The 18,969-nt window shown below is 34.1% G+C and overlaps 1 protein-coding gene across 1 annotated transcript in view; it reads left to right on the top strand.

Moving 5' to 3' along the window:
• LOC143341173 (lachesin) overlaps positions 1-18,969 on the top strand; it is a 622,893-nt gene that overhangs the window by 569,754 nt on the left and 34,170 nt on the right. Inside the window, exons 8-9 of the mRNA XM_076763894.1 lie at positions 9,089-9,145; positions 11,754-11,840. Of these exons, the coding sequence (XP_076620009.1) occupies positions 9,089-9,145; positions 11,754-11,840 (144 nt within the window). The remainder of the gene's footprint in view (positions 1-9,088; positions 9,146-11,753; positions 11,841-18,969) is intronic.

The following is an 18,969-nucleotide window of genomic DNA, read 5'->3' as shown; positions in this document are numbered from 1 at the left end:
GAAGAGATAGATGTCATTTCTCATCTATTACTAATACCAATCTCATACGATGAGGTCATAACGACCATCAAAACGTTATCGGAAGATAATTTAAGTTTGGCCTTTGTAAAAACTAGGTTATTGGACCAGGAAGTAAAAATAACAAATGAAAATGAAGATACGAGTTCGAAAGTGCTCCATGCAGCGAGGAAACGTATTCGTGAATTTCCGATGACGAATAAAGTGACAAAGTGATATCAGTGAAAAGGCCACATCAAGAGGGACTGTTACCATTTTAAAAAATCTCAAAAATATAAGCAGAACGAAAAGGGAAGGACGTTGCAGACCGTACAACTTGCACAACCATCAGAAGATGCGAATATGGCTTCGCTTTCATGATCGGAGATCATGAAGTAAACAATCAAGAGAAAAAGAAGATACGTTTTCTGCTAGACGCCGGAGCTTAGGATCATCTGATCAATCGAATTCGAAGATCTGAAGACTCCTATAAGGATCTCCGTTGCCAAAAACGGAATGTATATTTTAACAACGAATATAAAATTGCATATAATATGTTTACAAAATTACTTTTAAAAAATGATAAACTACCAGCAAAATTAAATCTAAAAGTTCAAATCCAGGTTCGAAAAGGTTAAAATGCTCTGTATAAACAGAAATTGCAGAAATATTTAATTACAGGAAACAATTTGTCTCCATAGAATTGATATGTGTCACTATATTATAGAATTTTATTTACGTCGAATCAAATTTGTATTTTGATTTACAAATTTATTTGACATAATTTATTAGATTTAAATCAAATTTTTTTATATAATTATTTCAAGCAATGAAACGTCAAAGTTTTCATTCAAAGTATAGTTGATAAGTACATAAATACGAAAAAATGTCTTGTTAGTTTACAATTCAAACTCAAATTAGGATTAAATTCTAGTTATCGTACGTTCTTTGAATTAAAGGGGGATAATACCGGTAATGTATTTTCCTCTTTTTCACTGTGTTTAATGAAATGTACTTGTCACGCTAGCTATTACTTGACACGATAATAAGTTCTCATTATTTTTATTATCGAATTAAATGCAGGCGCAGATCGCGTTTGGATACAACTTGCGTGACTCGTGACGTAATTTCTCGCGTAATAAATTATATCCGTCGTGTCATAATGTAGGTTGCACGTACAGTGTTACCTACAAAATCCTATATTTATCAAAAATTTAATTTCAATTTTTAGTATTCGTACGATCGAGCTTCTTAATACTTTCACTCATCGTTAAATTACGAAAAATTACCGAAACAAGATTAATGTAATATAGTTTCTTTTTAACATTAATAATGCTGGAACTGTGTGAGACCCGTTATACTGAATTTAACGTCCGTTGAATGAACGTGAATTATACAGTGGACTGATTTCATGGTGCGAAAAATATAAAGTTCTCGTTGAAACAATTTTTTATTTTCGCTTCAGCAATCCCTGAGTCACTGCTTAATAGAGGAACCTTCATTATTGGAATCCTCGTTATTCCAATGCTGCAGTACCCGAACATCCAACCATTCGGAAGTTTTATTTTGTTAAAAAAAACACACACACACACATGAAGGAAGTTTCATTATCCTCTGCAGAAACCAAATTTTGTTGAAATCAATTAGCAGAAAATTTATGCAGGATAGTAATAGGTAGATATGGATAGAAAAACATTTACGTTCCCATGGAAATAAGAGTAGCATGAAGAGTAAACCATACGTGTTCGGTGTGGCGTCTAACCGCTTAAATATACGTTAATTATTCTATATGAAAAATCATGAAAGCATGCATTTTATTTCATAATAAGTCGACTCACCGCACTCCTGCAGGAACGAATTATTTTGTTCAAATAAGCAATAGTGTTCTATTTAGAAGACATTCAGAAAAACATTTTTCTATTAGTATTAAAAATGCATGAAAGTTGTGAAAAATTGTTATTATTGCTTCAACTCAAAATGAAAATAAATAAGTTATATAATCATTATTAATATCTATATTTTTTCTGGAAAAGATACTGTGACATTAATAGCAACAAAGGGTGTTAATTTTTTCAATTATATTTTAAGCTTATTTCATTATCTCTCGAGGTGAATTCAGCTATTTTACAGTACACGTTACATTTTGATAGAAAATTCTCAGGTGTAGTATTTTTCTTGGCCTTTTCTTACGATTGAATTTGATGTTAAAACTCTGAAAGTTTACTTTAAATAATTTTAAAATACATTCTTGCTGGAGATAACAGTGGATAAAAATTGAAAATTGCTTCGTGTATTGCATTTGGTTTAATTATTAATGTTCCACTAATGCGCCCGAATAACACCCCTAAACTTTGATGTCGCTTTAACGCCCTCATGAAAGACTATTGCACCCCCAGGAGTAGAGCGCTACTATCCATGTTGGGAAATGCTATTTAAACTAATACCTGGAAATTGCCAGCTGTTTATATTTGTACAAATACGGTAATACAAAATAGGATAAACAAAGAATCCCGTAGCATGTGAAAACTCCGCGTGTAAACAACAAAATTTCATATAAAAACATATGTCCTATTTGATCTTGTTCTTGAGTTAAATCAAGCTTCTACAACGCGTTCACCATTCGATTGAAAAGCTGTTCTCCACATACCACGTTATATCAATATAGTAAATAATTTAATTAAATATTTTCAATATGATATCCCACATAATTTAATGGTCGATAGTCCAGTCTTAATTTGTTTATACTGTGTCTGCTTACTTTCTCGCGAGATGTTCAAAATAACAACCCTAAACCTTCTTGTATCAAACTAGAAAAGCCCGTACATGTGCATATCTGTTATTTATTGATCAGAGAAACTTTCCATTTTCAAGCAAAACATATTTCAATTAGTTAAACACTTTTGAAACGCTTGTTCCAATGTTCGAGACTCTATTCTACGTTTATATGAATTTCTTTTATCGTTTCCACGTGCAAAATTCTTCCACAGTTCTTACTAAACCAATTCTACGCTATGGGGCGCCTCCAATAAAATCAATTTACTGTTGCTTGCTATAAATGATCACCCCCGTCATCTCGATTCAAACGATTCGATCTTCCCAGCGTTACATCTGTAATTGGCGCGTAACAAAGCCGTGGGAACGATCGACGGGGGGGTGCAACTTTCTGAAACTTTCAGTGGTAACTTACCCTGATGATCGTATCGCGGTCGGGATCGTTGGAAAATTGTGTAATTACGATCCTCGTCGGGATAAGAAACTCTTGGACGGCGTGCAATTTTCAAGATGACTGAAATCTCAGCAGCCGCTGATGACAAGAAAAGAAGGCACCTCGCATCGCGGTATCGGCAATCTCGCGGTTTGCAATTTGAAGGTGACATATTTTACGGTTAAAGAGCGGCTTGGATGTCGGGGGAAGGGTTAGCGGTGATCGTAAAATTCGCTTCCTTGTGTCGTCGGTTAGGCTTATCGCGCTGCAGCACGCGTTCAAAGGATTATAACTTGTCATGAAAATTGCTAGCGAGTGAGCTCTCGTCTCGCCGCTATAATTTTCGCCCGTCGGTTACAAACTGGGTCGCATTCGACTAACCGCGCGCCCTTAACAATTGATTTCCCCGTGATAAAATGACGCCGTCACCGTGGAGAGGGGTGACGGGGGGACAAGGGAGTCCCGAAAGACACCGTAATACGCGCGCATAGATTCCATTCTGGGAACTGCTGCTTTGAACGCCACGAGATTATACGTAATAGCTGTATGCATGTTGCTGTAATAAGGTAAACCAGTAGTTTACCATTTAAGGGTACATTGCAATAAGAACTGGCACAGAAGTGGGAAACTTGAATGAAAACATTTAAAGATCTTCATTATTTATGGTCTTGCGAAGAAATTACTTAGGATAAATTTATACTATTTTGTGGACGATATAAACAGTTTTTTAGTCTATTTTTGTTCGTATTTGAAGTTGAAAAAATCATAAATATTATTTTTCTAAACGATATTTTTAAAAATGTGTTTTAGTGTATCCGTCAATAGAAATAGATATGTAATAAATGTTCGAAAATCTGGTATTAACACATTGACTGCCACGTCTCTCACATATGGGTGACACGATTTTTTACTAAGGAACTAAAACCATTAATTCTAGAGATTAGATATTAAAGAAAATAAATCTAGATAGGACTTCTGAATTTTAATGAGTCTCTAAAAATAAGTTCAATAACAAATGACGGTTATGCTAGTTTTCAGTTCTCTAAAACTTTTTTTTGTAATTTTTCAATGAGCCTAACTCCAAAATAAAACTATTAATAGACTTGCAGAAGATGGAATATGTAAAAATCTCAAAACAGAACTGTTAAAGGTTTCCATACTCGACTCCTGTTTTTTCATTCATCTCAATTCTTCTATAAAACAATACATATACGTGTATGTCAGTTTACCCAGCTTTTTCGAATGGATAGTTAATACTTTAAGCGATTATAACAGCCACGTACTAAAGATTGCAGTCACCGCGGCTGTACAATGACACTTTTCTATTATGAATATGACCGGTAGAGCTTTTATATTCGTCTCTTTTTTTGGAAGGGTCAACTGTCGTAACATGGTCAGCTAGAAGATATTTTAACATCAACGTCGGAGGATGTGTCCTACGAAAATATTCTTTCGACTCCGGAAATCGTTGATTTGTTCGAGAAATGCCGACTGAATAATGAAATGCCATCTTTCCGGGGATCAATAATCGCGGTAGCTTACCGTGAGAAATAATTAAAAGCAGCGAACAGGACTTAAATAATTGCTCCTATTGCTCGTGTTTGTCTCCTAGTTTAACACAATATTTTCCGTTACTTTTATCGTTTTTGTTTTCTCTTCGGAGGTTAATCGGGAATTTTGCTCTATTTTCGTTTTTTGGGGCACTGGTCTTTTAAACAGATAAGTTTGGAACGATGTTTTGACGCAAAGTAAGCTTTTACGCTTCAGAAATCGGTTTATTGCACTCGACACCGTAAACTGATTCTCAGACAGTTTCGTTCCTGTTTATATTGACACTAGCAACTTTAAGAATTCACGTAGTTCGTCCACACTTTTCACTCTTCTGTCTGGCTTTACGAACGGTAAAACTATTAACCGTGGCGAAGAATTTTCAGTCGAAAGTACGATCGTCGGATTCTCATTCGATTGGAAAGTAAGTTTGCGTACAAGAAATTTTTATTATGTGAACAAAAAGCTAAAATTTTCATTGGTACATTTCGATATAAAGGAAATTTGAATATATCGATCATTAACTGCAAGTAAAATGGATAAAAGTTAACGGCTGATGAGTTTCGAAAATCTTTACAAACGATAGTTAGAGATTTTGTAATTTCAAGAGAAAAGTTCTAAAATTTTTTATGCGGTATGAATTTTCACTTAACATTAACTAAAATGCTACTATAGGTACTTTTCTGTATGATGGATGTAGTCGTGAGTCGTAATATTAAATAATTGAATTGAAATTTTCACGTAACTAATATTGACAAAACCATAAAACACACGTGTTAACGTTTATTAATATTTTTCAATCAACTGAAATGTGCACATAAAAATATCTCGAAACGATAAAAATTTGTCCAAAAATCTCAACATATTTATCAGATGCATGGAAAACATACCAATAAAATAAATCACCATGTTAATTAATTAAAGCAAATAAATTACAAAATTCATTTTCTGTAATATGAAATGAATCGTTGCAAATTGTTTATCCTTGTAATCACTTCCTAGTGATTAAATTAGCAAGAATCGTACACACTGTATTTCAGGTATTACAAACATCCCTTGCAATTAAAATTAAATGTACATCGTAATGGAAATGTTACTTTGACGTTAACACGCAATTTAAATGTAATGGGGAATTACATATGAAACTACGTTTAAATGAAACATGCTAAATCGAGTCAATAATTTTCTTGCAATTTGTTCCATTTAATACCCCATACCTTTTTGTTAAAAACCTACTGTACTATTGTATTGCATTTTTCACTAAATATATTATGCATTATATTATGTAATAAATCGTCTCTATATCGCTAACAAAAAAAAAATAAAATTCAATATAATCGAAAACGAATTATGACATAATTTTCTATATGTTTACATCTAAATAAATTCTCATTTTATCTTACCTTTATAACGAACAATTTGTCTCATGATTAACGTCAGTTTGCAAAAGAGAAAAAGTGATTTTGAATTTATAGAAACAATCTATACAGTTCATAAAATTTGAAGAAAAGCAACAAGTAAACATATTTCGACTCGAATCTCACGAAGGGAACGACTGTGGGTGTAAGTTAAGCCTTATCTCGCAATGAAGGCAGCGACCATGTTTGCATTATGTCTACGCGCGTAAACACGTCTGCCAAGAAGCACACTTAGTCATTTCATCCTATTTGCCTTCGGTACCGTGAAAGTATCCTGTGGAATGTGGCGCGCACTTTCCACATACGAGCAATCGCTCAGCGGTCCGTGACAAATAACGATGACTTTTTCGCGATGGACGCGTCACACTCTGACACGAGTTAGTTTGTTCGTGTCTGGCACGGAATTTCGCGCGAGTAATTTTGACGATTTCCTTCCGGGATGCTCGATCAGCGGCTCTGGAATTGCCGCCGTTTCGAAAAAGAGATCGTTTCGCAATCGACGAACAAAAAATAAAAAAAACTACGTTCGATATAGAAATCAGAAAATTTCACTTTCCATCGACTTGAAAAAATTAATACCGTTTCTTAAAGCAATAATTTTACGAATATTCCAAAACAAATTTATAAGTAAGAATTCTATAACGACGATCGAATGTTACAAATTTTGTTTTGAATCCTCTTTGCGAGTTTCAGATTATCGTGTGTCGAAAACAAATTTTTATGAAAAATCGACAGGGGGTAGATGCAGAAATTTTTAGATGAAATTAAAAAATTTCGAATCATTCTGAAAAAATTATTTTCGGTTGCAAGGGTCAATTACAATCATTTTTTGTGAATAGACATACTCCCGAAATCCTAACTATTTTCGAGAAAAAAATTCCTTACCGAAAATATAATTTCAGGCCAGAAATGCTTCCCGTAAATTTCATGTGAATCTTTAAAACACCATAATTTCTGAACGGATTGGACGATTTTAGTGTTCAAAAAGCCAAATGCCGCGTATTTTAGTGTAGAATATGTAGAAATTTCAAAAATATTCGAAAAATTGTTCTTTAACCCCGTAAAGTGAGAAAACCCCGTAAAAATGGTCCGATTTTCAAACGATCATAACTCCTAGAATAGTGAATATATTTCAATAAAACTTTTTCCGGAAGTAGATCTCATAGGTATCTACAAAAAAGTATTAGACAACTTTTCTATAGGGCGTCAAATAAAATTACTAAAAATCAGAAATGAATTTTTAAGAAAAATCGACAGGGGGTATGTGTCTAAATTTTTCGACAAAAAAAAAAAATTGCACATCGATCTAAAAAAAATTATTTTCGGTTGCAGGGGTCAATCACAATCATTTTTGTTTATTCGACATACCCCCGAAATCCTACGCACTTTTGAGAAAAAAATTCCTTACCGAAAATATAATGTCTGACCATACATTGATATGTTTCCCTGAAATTTCAAGCGTATATTTAAAACGTCATAACTACTGAACGGATTGAGGGATTTTAATATTTCGAAATGCAAATTACGCGTATTTTAGTGAAGAATATGTAGAAATTCCAAAAATATTAAAAAAGTTGATCCTTGACCCTGCATAATGAGAAAAACCCCATAAAAATGGTCCAATTTTCAAACAGCCATAACTCTTACAATAGTGAATATATTTCAATGAAACTTTTTTTTGAAATGGAGCTCATAAGTACTTACAAAAAAGTATTAGACAAAATTTCCGTACAGCGTCAAACAAATTTATTAAAAATCAAAAACGAATTTTTAAGAAATATCTTTTCGGCGAAATTGACAAATTTTAAATCGTTCTAAAAAAATTAGTTTTGGTTAAGAGTGTCAATTACAATCATTTTTTATGAATAGATGTATCCCCGAAATCCTATGCAGTTTGGAGAAAAAAATTCGTGACCGAAAATGTAATGTATGGCCAGAAATGTTTCTGCAATTTCATTTTCTGTCTCATTTCCTCTTGTATTCATTTCTGTGGAACCTATTGGTTATGTTGCGAGTGACACGAAAAAAGGGCTGAAAAAATACTTTAGATGTTCGAAATTTTACTGTATATCACATTGACTAGCACATCACCCATATATGGATGACATGACCTTTTACTAAGGAGCTAAAAAAATTAATTCTCAAGATTAGATGTTAAAGAAAATAAATCTAGATAGGACTCTTGAATGTTAACGAGACAAATTGTAGGTATACTGGTTCCAATTCTCTAAAAAGAAAATTTCATTTTCGTAGACAATTTAAGGAACTTGGTCTAGCAGTCCATTACACAGTTCATCACATGGAAGATAACCCTGTCATAGAGTCGGAAAAATAACTTTGAACCTACCAAGATCTGTCGCGATCCTTCCAAAGCTCTCTTTCACCGAAAGGAAACGAACCGTGACGTAGGATTGAATGTAACGGAATGTTACACGAGACGTAAATACTCTTATTGGCACGCTTATCCTTACGAAGGGGAAGTTAGGGTGATCTGTAGCCAGCTGCAGCTGCTAGTAACTCCGTGTGACTACGAGGACAAGGATTTCGGGAACGACGACGAGGAGTATGTAGGACGGATGACGATATTAGGAATAATTATTCAACTATATTCACCCGTCGCGACGGGACTGATGGGAAAGGGAGGGCAGTGGTGGGTAGCCTTGTAAAATATGATCTGGAGTTTGGCCGGCCTGGCCGGCGCCACGGGGGCTAATACGTTTGAGGGCGAAGTTAGTAACAGGTGGCGCGATCCATAACGGTCCCTGCAGCTTCCACGCCTCTCCTGGCACACCTATCTCCCTCCACCCCTCGAAAACCATCCCTCCCACGATCCGCCGACGTCGGTTCTAACGGCACACGCGCCTATGCCAGAAGGGAAGAAACTTTAATTAAAAATAAAAACTTGTTTCTTTCGTTGCAGAGTCCCCGCCGCCGACCACCAGCCCCAGTCCGTCCACCACGGAGTTGCCGAAGAAAGGTGAGCTCGTAAACCTCCCTTAATCGCGGGGAAAATAATATTTCATCGCGCGGAAACGCCGGCGCGGCGTGCTTCTATTTTTTTTCGATACCGCTTTAAGAGCTTCTTTCCACGGCGTTGGATGTTCTTTATCTTCCGTTTCCGCTCCTCGTTACGCGGCTGAATTCTAAACACGTTCCCTTCATCTTTCCGCTTTGTAATTTGGTCGAGGAGTTACGCAGAAATTTTTCGAACGTTGCGTCCTGCCAGTCGATTACTGAAACGATTACTTGTCCGGGGGACACCAAAATGGTGTAAAAAAATATAATAATAGAATATTGAAAATTAATTTTGTTTTAAATATGTGAATTATTTTTAATTTACAAAATTAATCTTTTTATGTAAATTAGAAAACGTTGACTGCGACGTTCGAGTCGAAAAACGTTTAAATTTTGATCTCGGTGGAAAATGTATTTGTTTAATTTATAGTTTGTATGATTGCTTGTTTTTGTATGATTTACATGCTAGGAACATTTTAAATTGGTATGTTAATAACGAGTTTTTCAATTCTGAGGATAGTTGCAAGTTATTTTATAGTATTAATAATGGTAATATAATTATTCGGAAGTTTTAAAGTATTAAGGTTTATTAATTGTAAACGTTTTCGCTATAGAATATCAACATGAGAAAAGTTATTAAACTCCAACGTGTAATTTTCTTAAAACATCGCAAGACTAGTTCTTCCCCTTGAACTTTACAAATTACAAATACATAGAAGAAAATTGTTTTAAACAAGATAAAAATAATAAAGATATTAAAAAGTTGTAGATGCTCAAGTGTGTTTGCTGGTGTTTCACGATTAAAGACATGTTAAAACATTAAAACAACAATTACTAATGACCAATTCGACTGTCATATCGAATATACCAATATTCGAAAGTATGATGAAAAAATAATAATTGTTTGTCCAACATGCATTTTATATAAGAAATCAAAATTGTTGATAGTTTCTCAAAAATTCAATTACGGGAACCACAGTGTTCGTGTTACATTTCGTCGAGATTAGTCGTTATTTGTTTGCGATTTTATTGTGTTCTCATACTTAAAATAATAATTAAAACGTTGCTCGTATTAATACCTTCGAAGTATAGATTTAACTAGAAATAAATAATACAAGGTGCTCGGCCACCTCTAGGAAAAATTTTAATGGGATATTCTAGAGGCTAAAATAAGGCGAAAATCAAGAATATCAATTTCTTGACTGAGGCTTCATTAAAAAGTTATTAACAAAATTAAATTAAAAAATTTCAAATTATTCTGAAAAAATTATTTTTGGTCGCGGGGCTCAATTACAAGCATTTTTGGTGAATAGACATACTCCGAGATTCCTAATCATTTTCGAGAAAAAAATTGAGTTAGTGGACAAATTTTTCGACGAAATAAAAAAATTTCAAATCATTATAAAAAAATTATTTTTAGCTGCACGGGTCAATTACAAGCATTTTAGGTGAATATACATACCCCCGAAATCCTACGCACTTTCGAGAAAAAAATTCTTCACTGAAAATCTAATATGAAGTCAGAAATGCTTCCTTGAAATTTCATGTGAATCTTTGAAATGTCATAACTCCTGAACGGATTGGACGATTTTAATGTTTCAAAAAGCAAACAACGCGTATTTTAATGGAGAATATGTAGAAATTTCAAAAATATTCGAAAAATTGTTCCTTAACCCCTCAAAATGAGAAAAACCCCATAAAAATGGTTCAATTATCAAACGTTCATAATTCCTACAATAGTAAATATATTTCAATGAAACTTTTTTCTGAAGTAGAGCTCATGGATACCTACAAAAAAGTATTAGACATCTTTTCTGTAGGGCGTCAAACAAAATTACTAAAAATCAAAAACGAATTTTTAAGAAAAATCGACAGGGGGTAGCTGCTGAAATTTTTCGACGAAAAAAAAAAATTTCAAATTGTTCTAAAAAAATTATTTTCGTTTGCAGGGGTCAATTACAATAATTTTTGGTGAATAGACATACCCCCGAAATCCTACCCACTTTCTAGAAAAAAATTCAGTACGGGCGGAACTTTAAGCATTAATAACTTTTTAACGAAGCCTCCATCAACAAATTGGTATTCTTGATTTTCGTCTTATTTTGGTCTCTAGAATCTCCCATTAAAATTTTCCCCAGAGGTGGCCGAACACCTTGTATAAATTGAAAGTGTTAAAATTAAATGTGCTCTCCGTCCATGCACAAAGTGAATAAATATAACATGAATTTCTTTGAAACATGATTACAAGTTTCAAAATGATTGTGAAATTATTAACAACCCAAAAGTAAAAAGTAAATTAAAGACACCGAAGAAGATTAATATGTCGAAAGTACGGTCGAATTTAATTGATGTATTTTCTGAAACTTTGCACTCGAAAGAAGCTTAGCTTTTCACAGATTTTCCACAGAAAGTAATTCAGTCGAATGACCACACTTTATTATTTATACAGTGTATTTTGCAAACTGTCAATGATTATACACGCATATTAAACTGAAATTTTGGACAAGCTTGGAATTTCTATCTCGTTCGCTTCTCACAGAAATTGCTATAAAGAGGTATTTTCTGTACAGACTGGGACATGATGGCTGAACTGAATAACTCCGTTTACGGGAATCCAAGCTCACTGACCACTCACAATGAAAAAAACATGAAAGCAGGTGAGTTTATTCATTAACATTAAGAAATCCGTACATAGAAAATAATTACAGACCACAAGTTGAGATACTAAACCTCGGAAAGAGCCACGAGCTACATTGAAGATCAAGGGAAACTCGTTCGCTCTACCTAAATTTCCCACATTATTCATTCGAAAACTATCTTTGAATCAAGTCTATGAAAAAGGCATATTAATTTTCTTTTCAGTAAATTTAAATTTGTGGACACGTTACTTAGAAAAATAAACGATAATAATTAAGAGTTTACTGAAATTTAGGTTCGGTTCAAAATAGACACGCGACGATAAATAATTATTCGGAAATATTTTATACGGGATAAATACCATATTTTAAATCACTGAAGTTATACAGGGTGTTCCAGATCTCAACCGACAAACTCCGCCAACATATTTGGGAGTTCATTGTGAGCAAAAAATGTTATATACACCATAAATATGGTTTTACAATATCTCACACTAGGATCGATAGAGTTGACAATTTACGTTTATCAAAATTTTATTTTAGTTTAGTTTATTAATAGAAGCTTGATGAAATCCTCCTCTAGTTTTTCTTAGAATCAATCTTGTGAACTATGGATTGAATTACACTAAATTTTGACAGCTTTTGCTTTGTACTTTTTGAATATTTACTTTGAATTTACCTATTGCAATGTGTTCGCGAGAATGATGATCATCGAATTTACATTAATAACGCGACGAACAGAACGTCGGATCAGCAGGTTAGACACATGGAAATTTCACGCGACTTTGAGAAAAGTAAATGTAAATGACAAAAAGTTCCCTTCAAGTCTACCTGTGAAACGCATTCTCTTCAATCTTGATCTTTTTTCGACGAACGCATCGATCACTCAGACATTTCCAGCGGGAAAACTCGGGGAAAGAGGGAAATGGGTGCAGCAGGGCAGAAATGCAACAAAAATGTAATAATGCGATAAAGTTAGCAGTCGAATAGAGAAAAATCTCTTTAGATCGTATAGTCGATGATTCGAAGGAATTGCTTTTGTACATTACACAGTTATAAGTTACAAGATCCACGAAAATCCATTATTCTAAAGTATTATTTTTGCTCGAGATGACTATTTTCTAATTAACGAATTTAAAAATTGCTAACATACTTTATTCCATTGTATACAACATAAATTATTTTAAAAATGATACCCTGTAAATATTTATATTTCATTAAATACTTTAATATACCATTTTACACATTAAAATTTCCAATATTGCTTACACGTGTTACTCACTTTATCAAAATAATTCGCCTGATGTTGCTGATATTAAAATTAAAGTTAATATTCAATATGAATTTTAAATTAGTATTTAATATTTCTTGTTACATTGCTCGGTGGACAATAAAATATTTGGCTTTTTACTCAGTTCTCATCTTGATAATTAAGTATTTCTTTATGCAGTAAAGGTCGAGTATCAGTTACCTGTCTGAAAACTGACCTGTATTTCAAATTCATACGCGTTCAAGAGTTCCGCAAATTGAAACTGTTAAGCCGATTGAAATTATAAAATTAAAGGGAAATTCAAATCTTTCAAAGCGCCCAATACGCGTACAAAATAACCATCGAAATAATTAAAACTGAAACACAGAATCAACTTATTGGAAAATGCACGCTTAGTTGGAATCTATAATTAGACAGCATCGTTTAATCGCGTGGCATTCGCGGCAAGTTTTAAATTTCCAATAATTAACCTGGATATTTAAGTAAGGTCAGCAATCCCTTTCGAAAATCCTTGAAATCGATCGTGACTTCCTGACGGTTTCAAGGAATTGGGTTTCGACACTCGCAACATTAAGATAAATTTAGCAGAGGAAACAACGCACCTTAAGTACATCAAAGAACCTCGGAAACTTAATTAACCCCGCAGCAACTGTGACAGTTTTGGCTCGATTTCACTTTTCCATTTCGTGTCTCATTCGCCAAGTTTCCATTTGTTTGTATTCTGCCTATAAATACACAGTGTACTTGCGCTTTGTCATTAGTGAATTTAATTTGAATTACTAAACGTTATCGACCCCGTTTCCGGTGTTTAATCGATACTTTTCTGTTTTTATAAAGGTAATAAACATACGCTTGCGTCTCTTTTTGCGTGATATTTTTTAAAAACGTTTTACTTGTTAATGTACGTAATTCACCGTGTAAAAAGAGACCAAGGTATATCTTGTTTGCTGCTGCACAAAACGTATGTTAATAAACACTAAATAGCAGAAGATTGCAGTTGTATCTTTCAAGTATTCTAAAGATTTTAACGAAGTTATCAAGACATTAAAGAAATATTAACAAAAGTTTAACAAATAAACAAATGATCCAGTCATTTTGTGTGTTTGTTACGAAGAGAATATATTAACACAAATACAGAATATTTGTAAAATTTTTATTTCGTATTTAAATATGCAGTTATAATTAATTAAAATCATTTTCTTCGAATCGTTTGAGGTAAATAATTTGACTACGATTAAAAATAAACGTTTAATATCCGTTACACAGATGTTAATTTTATCATCCTCTAGTCGAATAATCCAAAGTGCTTATTATTCCACCATCAAGTCTGATGTTTGCAAAATTGCAAGTTTACGAAGAGGTGAATTTATGCTTCACTCTGAAGTCTGTTGCGTGTGAAACTTCGTTGTAAAGCAGTCGAAAATTAAAAGCTACAAAGCTGCTCAAAGCCTTCCCACTAGAAACTTTCAACAACATAACGTAAACCCTTTCTAAATTAAGACACACGCGGAACTATCGAATCGTTTTGAAAACGTTCCATCGGGGTTATTCATGTATCTGTGCATTGAACATTCGCCATAGCTGAAACGTTCCACACGTACGCGTATCAAAAAAGAAGGAAACTCTAAATGTAAACCTCGATTCTGAGGCAAAGTTCAATTTAAAAATATTCGAATCCTCTCGAAGAATCGATTTTAGAATCGACTTGAATCGAAAGGGTTCAGATCGATTTACTAACAGCGTCTTACAGAATTTGTTTTTTAAAAGTTGAATAGAAAAGTACTTTCTATAATTAGTAACTGTAGCTCGCGTATACTATTGATTTCAGTTATTTGGGCTATAAGTTAATCAAACTAATTTGTTAAAACTAATCTTAAAAAATAAGAACTAATCGAGAAAATTTGTTATTGAAAATAATAAAATTAGTTTTACGTATTCTTCTTTTTCAGACCTTCCCAAAAAATTTTATATTTATACCATTCCAAAAGAAAAAAATAATCAAAAATTAAGTGATAAGATAAGATAATCACTATTTATTTATTAACTTCAAGCAATATCCTTATTATTTGATAAATGGTGAACTATCGTAAAAATTTTAGTATTTCTACTTCTATTCATAATTTTTTGGATTTTCAAATCTTTTAATTTTTCCTAAGAGTGAATTAAAAAATAGTAAATGATACAAGTGGTTTATGATACTCTTCCATAAACCAAAGTGTTTTATTGGAATAGATTATCAAGGATTAACGAATAATGCAAACTATTATCAATCATTCTGTATTTCCTAGAAAATCAATCTGTTTCAAAGCTATGGATTTTTCGAATCAATTCTTCAATGTCCAATTCGGTTAAGAATCAATCCTTTTAGTAAAAATTCAATCCTGGATTCGTCCCGCCTCCCATGAAGTCTGAACGCAGTTTTTGGCCGTTACCTCGCGAGGATTTCTCTCTTTCTACTGTAATGGAAGCAAGCATTTTTCGTTTGTTTTTACCTTTTAGTATACCCAAAGAATTATTAGAAAGAATGGAATGAATCACATGATCATTTTAGAATCTATTCTAGTAACTAAAAACTCTGAAATTTAATTCCTCAGACTATTTAATAGGGAGTACTCTGGTTAAGAATATAGAAAATAAAGCAACACTTGTATGAATATGAATTAAAAAATGCAGGAATTTAAATTTCCACCGAACGGATTTAATGTCATAAATATGGCACACTGCGACGTCAAGATACGTGTCTGCGTGCATTCTTTATGTGAGAATTCACCGTGGTTCTAGTAAACTCTCCTGAAAAACATTCGAATGTATAGTTAGGATGAAAGAATCCCTTACTGGAGATATGGAAATACCTCACGCAGAATATTCCAAATATTTTTACTATTGCCATATCCCTAAACATACATTAAAACAGTCGTTCTCAACCTGTGACTTGACACTTTAATTTTAACCCTTAACTCGAACACGATGAAAGAAAAGCTCAAGCAAGTAAAACGTTTGAGCTCCATATATAATAGAAAAGTTTGTTTCCGTACTCATAAATTCAAATTAAGTTTCACTTTTACTAATATCTACACTTTAAACTCGACCAATAGTATAAGCCTTCGTGCTGCTTAATTTTGAGGCTAAAAATCTTGAAAATCGTACTGTAAAACCATACGCAATACAATAACAAATATTCTGGCGTCACCCAGCCTCAAATTAGTAAAATTAACTTAAAAATTAGTAGATGCCTCGATAAACGAAATTTTGTCACGATAATAATTAACTGCCAATTAAAAATATATTTGCCAAGAAAACTTATTAAATAAATAAATATATTTATTTTCTGCCAGGATTATTTTTATTTCTTCTTACAGTACATTTGGGATACAATCATTGTTCCAAATGAAAACTAGAGTTAATCAAATTCATACTTTCTAAATTGAATAAAAATTGAGGAAAAGAAATTATGTCAAGATAATAATGATAAAGTACCAATTAAAAATGTATTTGCTAAGAAAACTCATAAGTGCACATACTTAATTACTGTCAAGGTTACTTTTCTTTCTTCTTGCAGTACATTTGGCGTACAATCATTGTTCCGAATGAAAATTAGAATTAATCAGATCCGTACGTTCTTCTTTATGAAAATAAAAATTGAAGAAAATAAAAGTATTTACTGTTCAGGTACATGTACGCGTACAATGTATAAACAAAGACATAATTGGAAGCATAATCGTGTATTTGCAAATCCATGCGTAACTCTCTGTACACAATATCGTGTATTACAAACTAACTTCGCGCGATATTCCAATGAAATCGTTCCAACAAACAAGGAAGAACGAAATGAATCGGATTCCCAGCAGCGTACGTGTAAATATCGCAAGGAATCCAATCTCGGCCGGCGATCCCCTAAAAATACACTCGAAACGATCAAGAAGTGGATTACAAGAAACCAAACAAAAGGACTTAAAAGCCGTAAAAATCGCCGGCCGGAGGAAGTCCGGACGAGATAAACAGGAACAGAGAGGGGAACAACAAGTGAAAAAGGTCGTGAAAGTGGTACGGTCGTGCGTGTGCGTGTAAAATCTGAAGGACTGGGGAAGGGTTGGAGGAACGTGAAAATCAAGGGGCGAGGGCTCGATGGGTGGGGCCCCTGTAACATCAATATTTCATGTATGCTAACACGCCAGAACTAATAATGCACCAGCGAGGAAGACCCAAGAATAATATCAGCCACCGGCGTACTCTGTGTTCCCCCTCCCTTCCGTTTCCCTCCCCCGTTTTGCCCCATACCGGTGTCTTTCTCTCCCCTCGATCGTTCCCTCGCAGTTCTCCGAACCACTTTCTTCTTTCGACGAAGAAAGACACACGACTGGAGCAACAGAGAGAGAGAGAGAGACGAGCGTCCTTTTGCGCCTTGTGCTAAATTTAATCTAACAAAGTGCGAGAACCTTTTCGAAAATTCGTGTCTCGTTGGGCCGTGCGCCACCCCCGGCTGCATCTAAGCTGCACAGAGCGTTGTCGACGAAGGAAGATTCGGAGGGAAAAGACAAAGAGCTGGAGGCAGGAAGGTACGCGACATCGGGCTCGTAAGTCGGAACACGCCGTATTCCTCCTTGTTTCTCCCTTTCTGACTGCGGAAGGGGTTGTCGGTGAGGAGCGAGAAAGCGCGACGCCGCTTGAAGTAGCTGGAGGAAAGGGCAGGGGGTGAGGTTTGTAATTGGCGCAACATCTGCGGTCTGCGGGGTGGTATTAATGTTTGCTCCCCCACGAACGTTCCTCTCCGAGACTCCTCTTCGTTCTTTGTTTGGGGGCTCGTCGTCCCTCCACGCGCGTTTTCTTCTCCGTTCCCGCGATCTCCTTTTCATTTCTTTTCCGTTCCCCTTTCATTTCCCCGTCTTTTTGTTTCGCGTTGTTGTTGTTGAATTGAGTCGCGAGCAATTTTTCGGGGAACGTTCTATACCGCGTTTGCCATATTTTTTTTCTTTTTTTTTTTTTAATTAGCCTCTTTGATGCTATGGAAGGTTGCAAGCGATCGACGAACACTCGTGGACGTTCAAAATATGTGTTTAACGCGATCAGTTTGGCACAACTGTGATTCAAAAGCTTGAAAACGCTTTTATTAGTCACGAAATTAAATTTAAGGGTAGTTATGTATTCTATCGCGATATCTGTCTTTTGTGTTCTTAAGTTTGTGTCTATTAACACGTTAACTGCCACTAGTTTTTCCTGATATGCTCGATATTTTTAATGAAATACTTATTATTTTATTGTGTTCGTAATATTTTTCTTTTATTAAGCATTTGAAATCATACATACAGGTTTATGTAATTTACTGTGATTAGAAAAAACAGCACTTGCAACGAAGTTCTTAAATTTGTAATTCACATTCTTCGAGGAAGAAGAAAATAATTTTACAAGCCTTTATTGATGATATTATCCAAAAATTTGCAAGTATTAAGATTCATCTATCATAAGGGTTTTAAAGACACTGGTGATCAGTAAACCTCTAAAAATTTAAAATAAAGATATAATTTTATCGTAGACAGAAGTAAATTTGCCTGTAATTGTTTGCAGCTTTAGAATTACTATTTTTCCAGTTTTGATATGTAGCATTTTTTAAATTGAACGCTTATAGTAGGTTCTTATCGTATCTAAAATTATTTCGTTTTCCCAAGTTATGAAGTGAATTGATTTGTCACAGTGTTCTTTTATGACAGTGATTTAAGTTAGCTAGTTTTATGTATTTAATAAATGCGACTACTGGATCTCCGTACGGGCTGTCCGTATGTCGAAAACTCTGTTCAAATATTCATTTGTCCGACCTATAAACTATGCCATTTTTCGTTGCTGCTACTTTGCGATTGTAAGGAATATCCCACCGCTTATGTTAGA

The sequence above is a fragment of the Colletes latitarsis genome, chromosome 4, assembly GCF_051014445.1.
Source record: "Colletes latitarsis isolate SP2378_abdomen chromosome 4, iyColLati1, whole genome shotgun sequence".
NCBI classification, from domain to species: Eukaryota; Metazoa; Arthropoda; class Insecta; order Hymenoptera; family Colletidae; genus Colletes; species Colletes latitarsis.
Note: the sequence above shows the minus strand (reverse complement) of the source record. Positions and strands in the feature narration are given on the sequence as shown.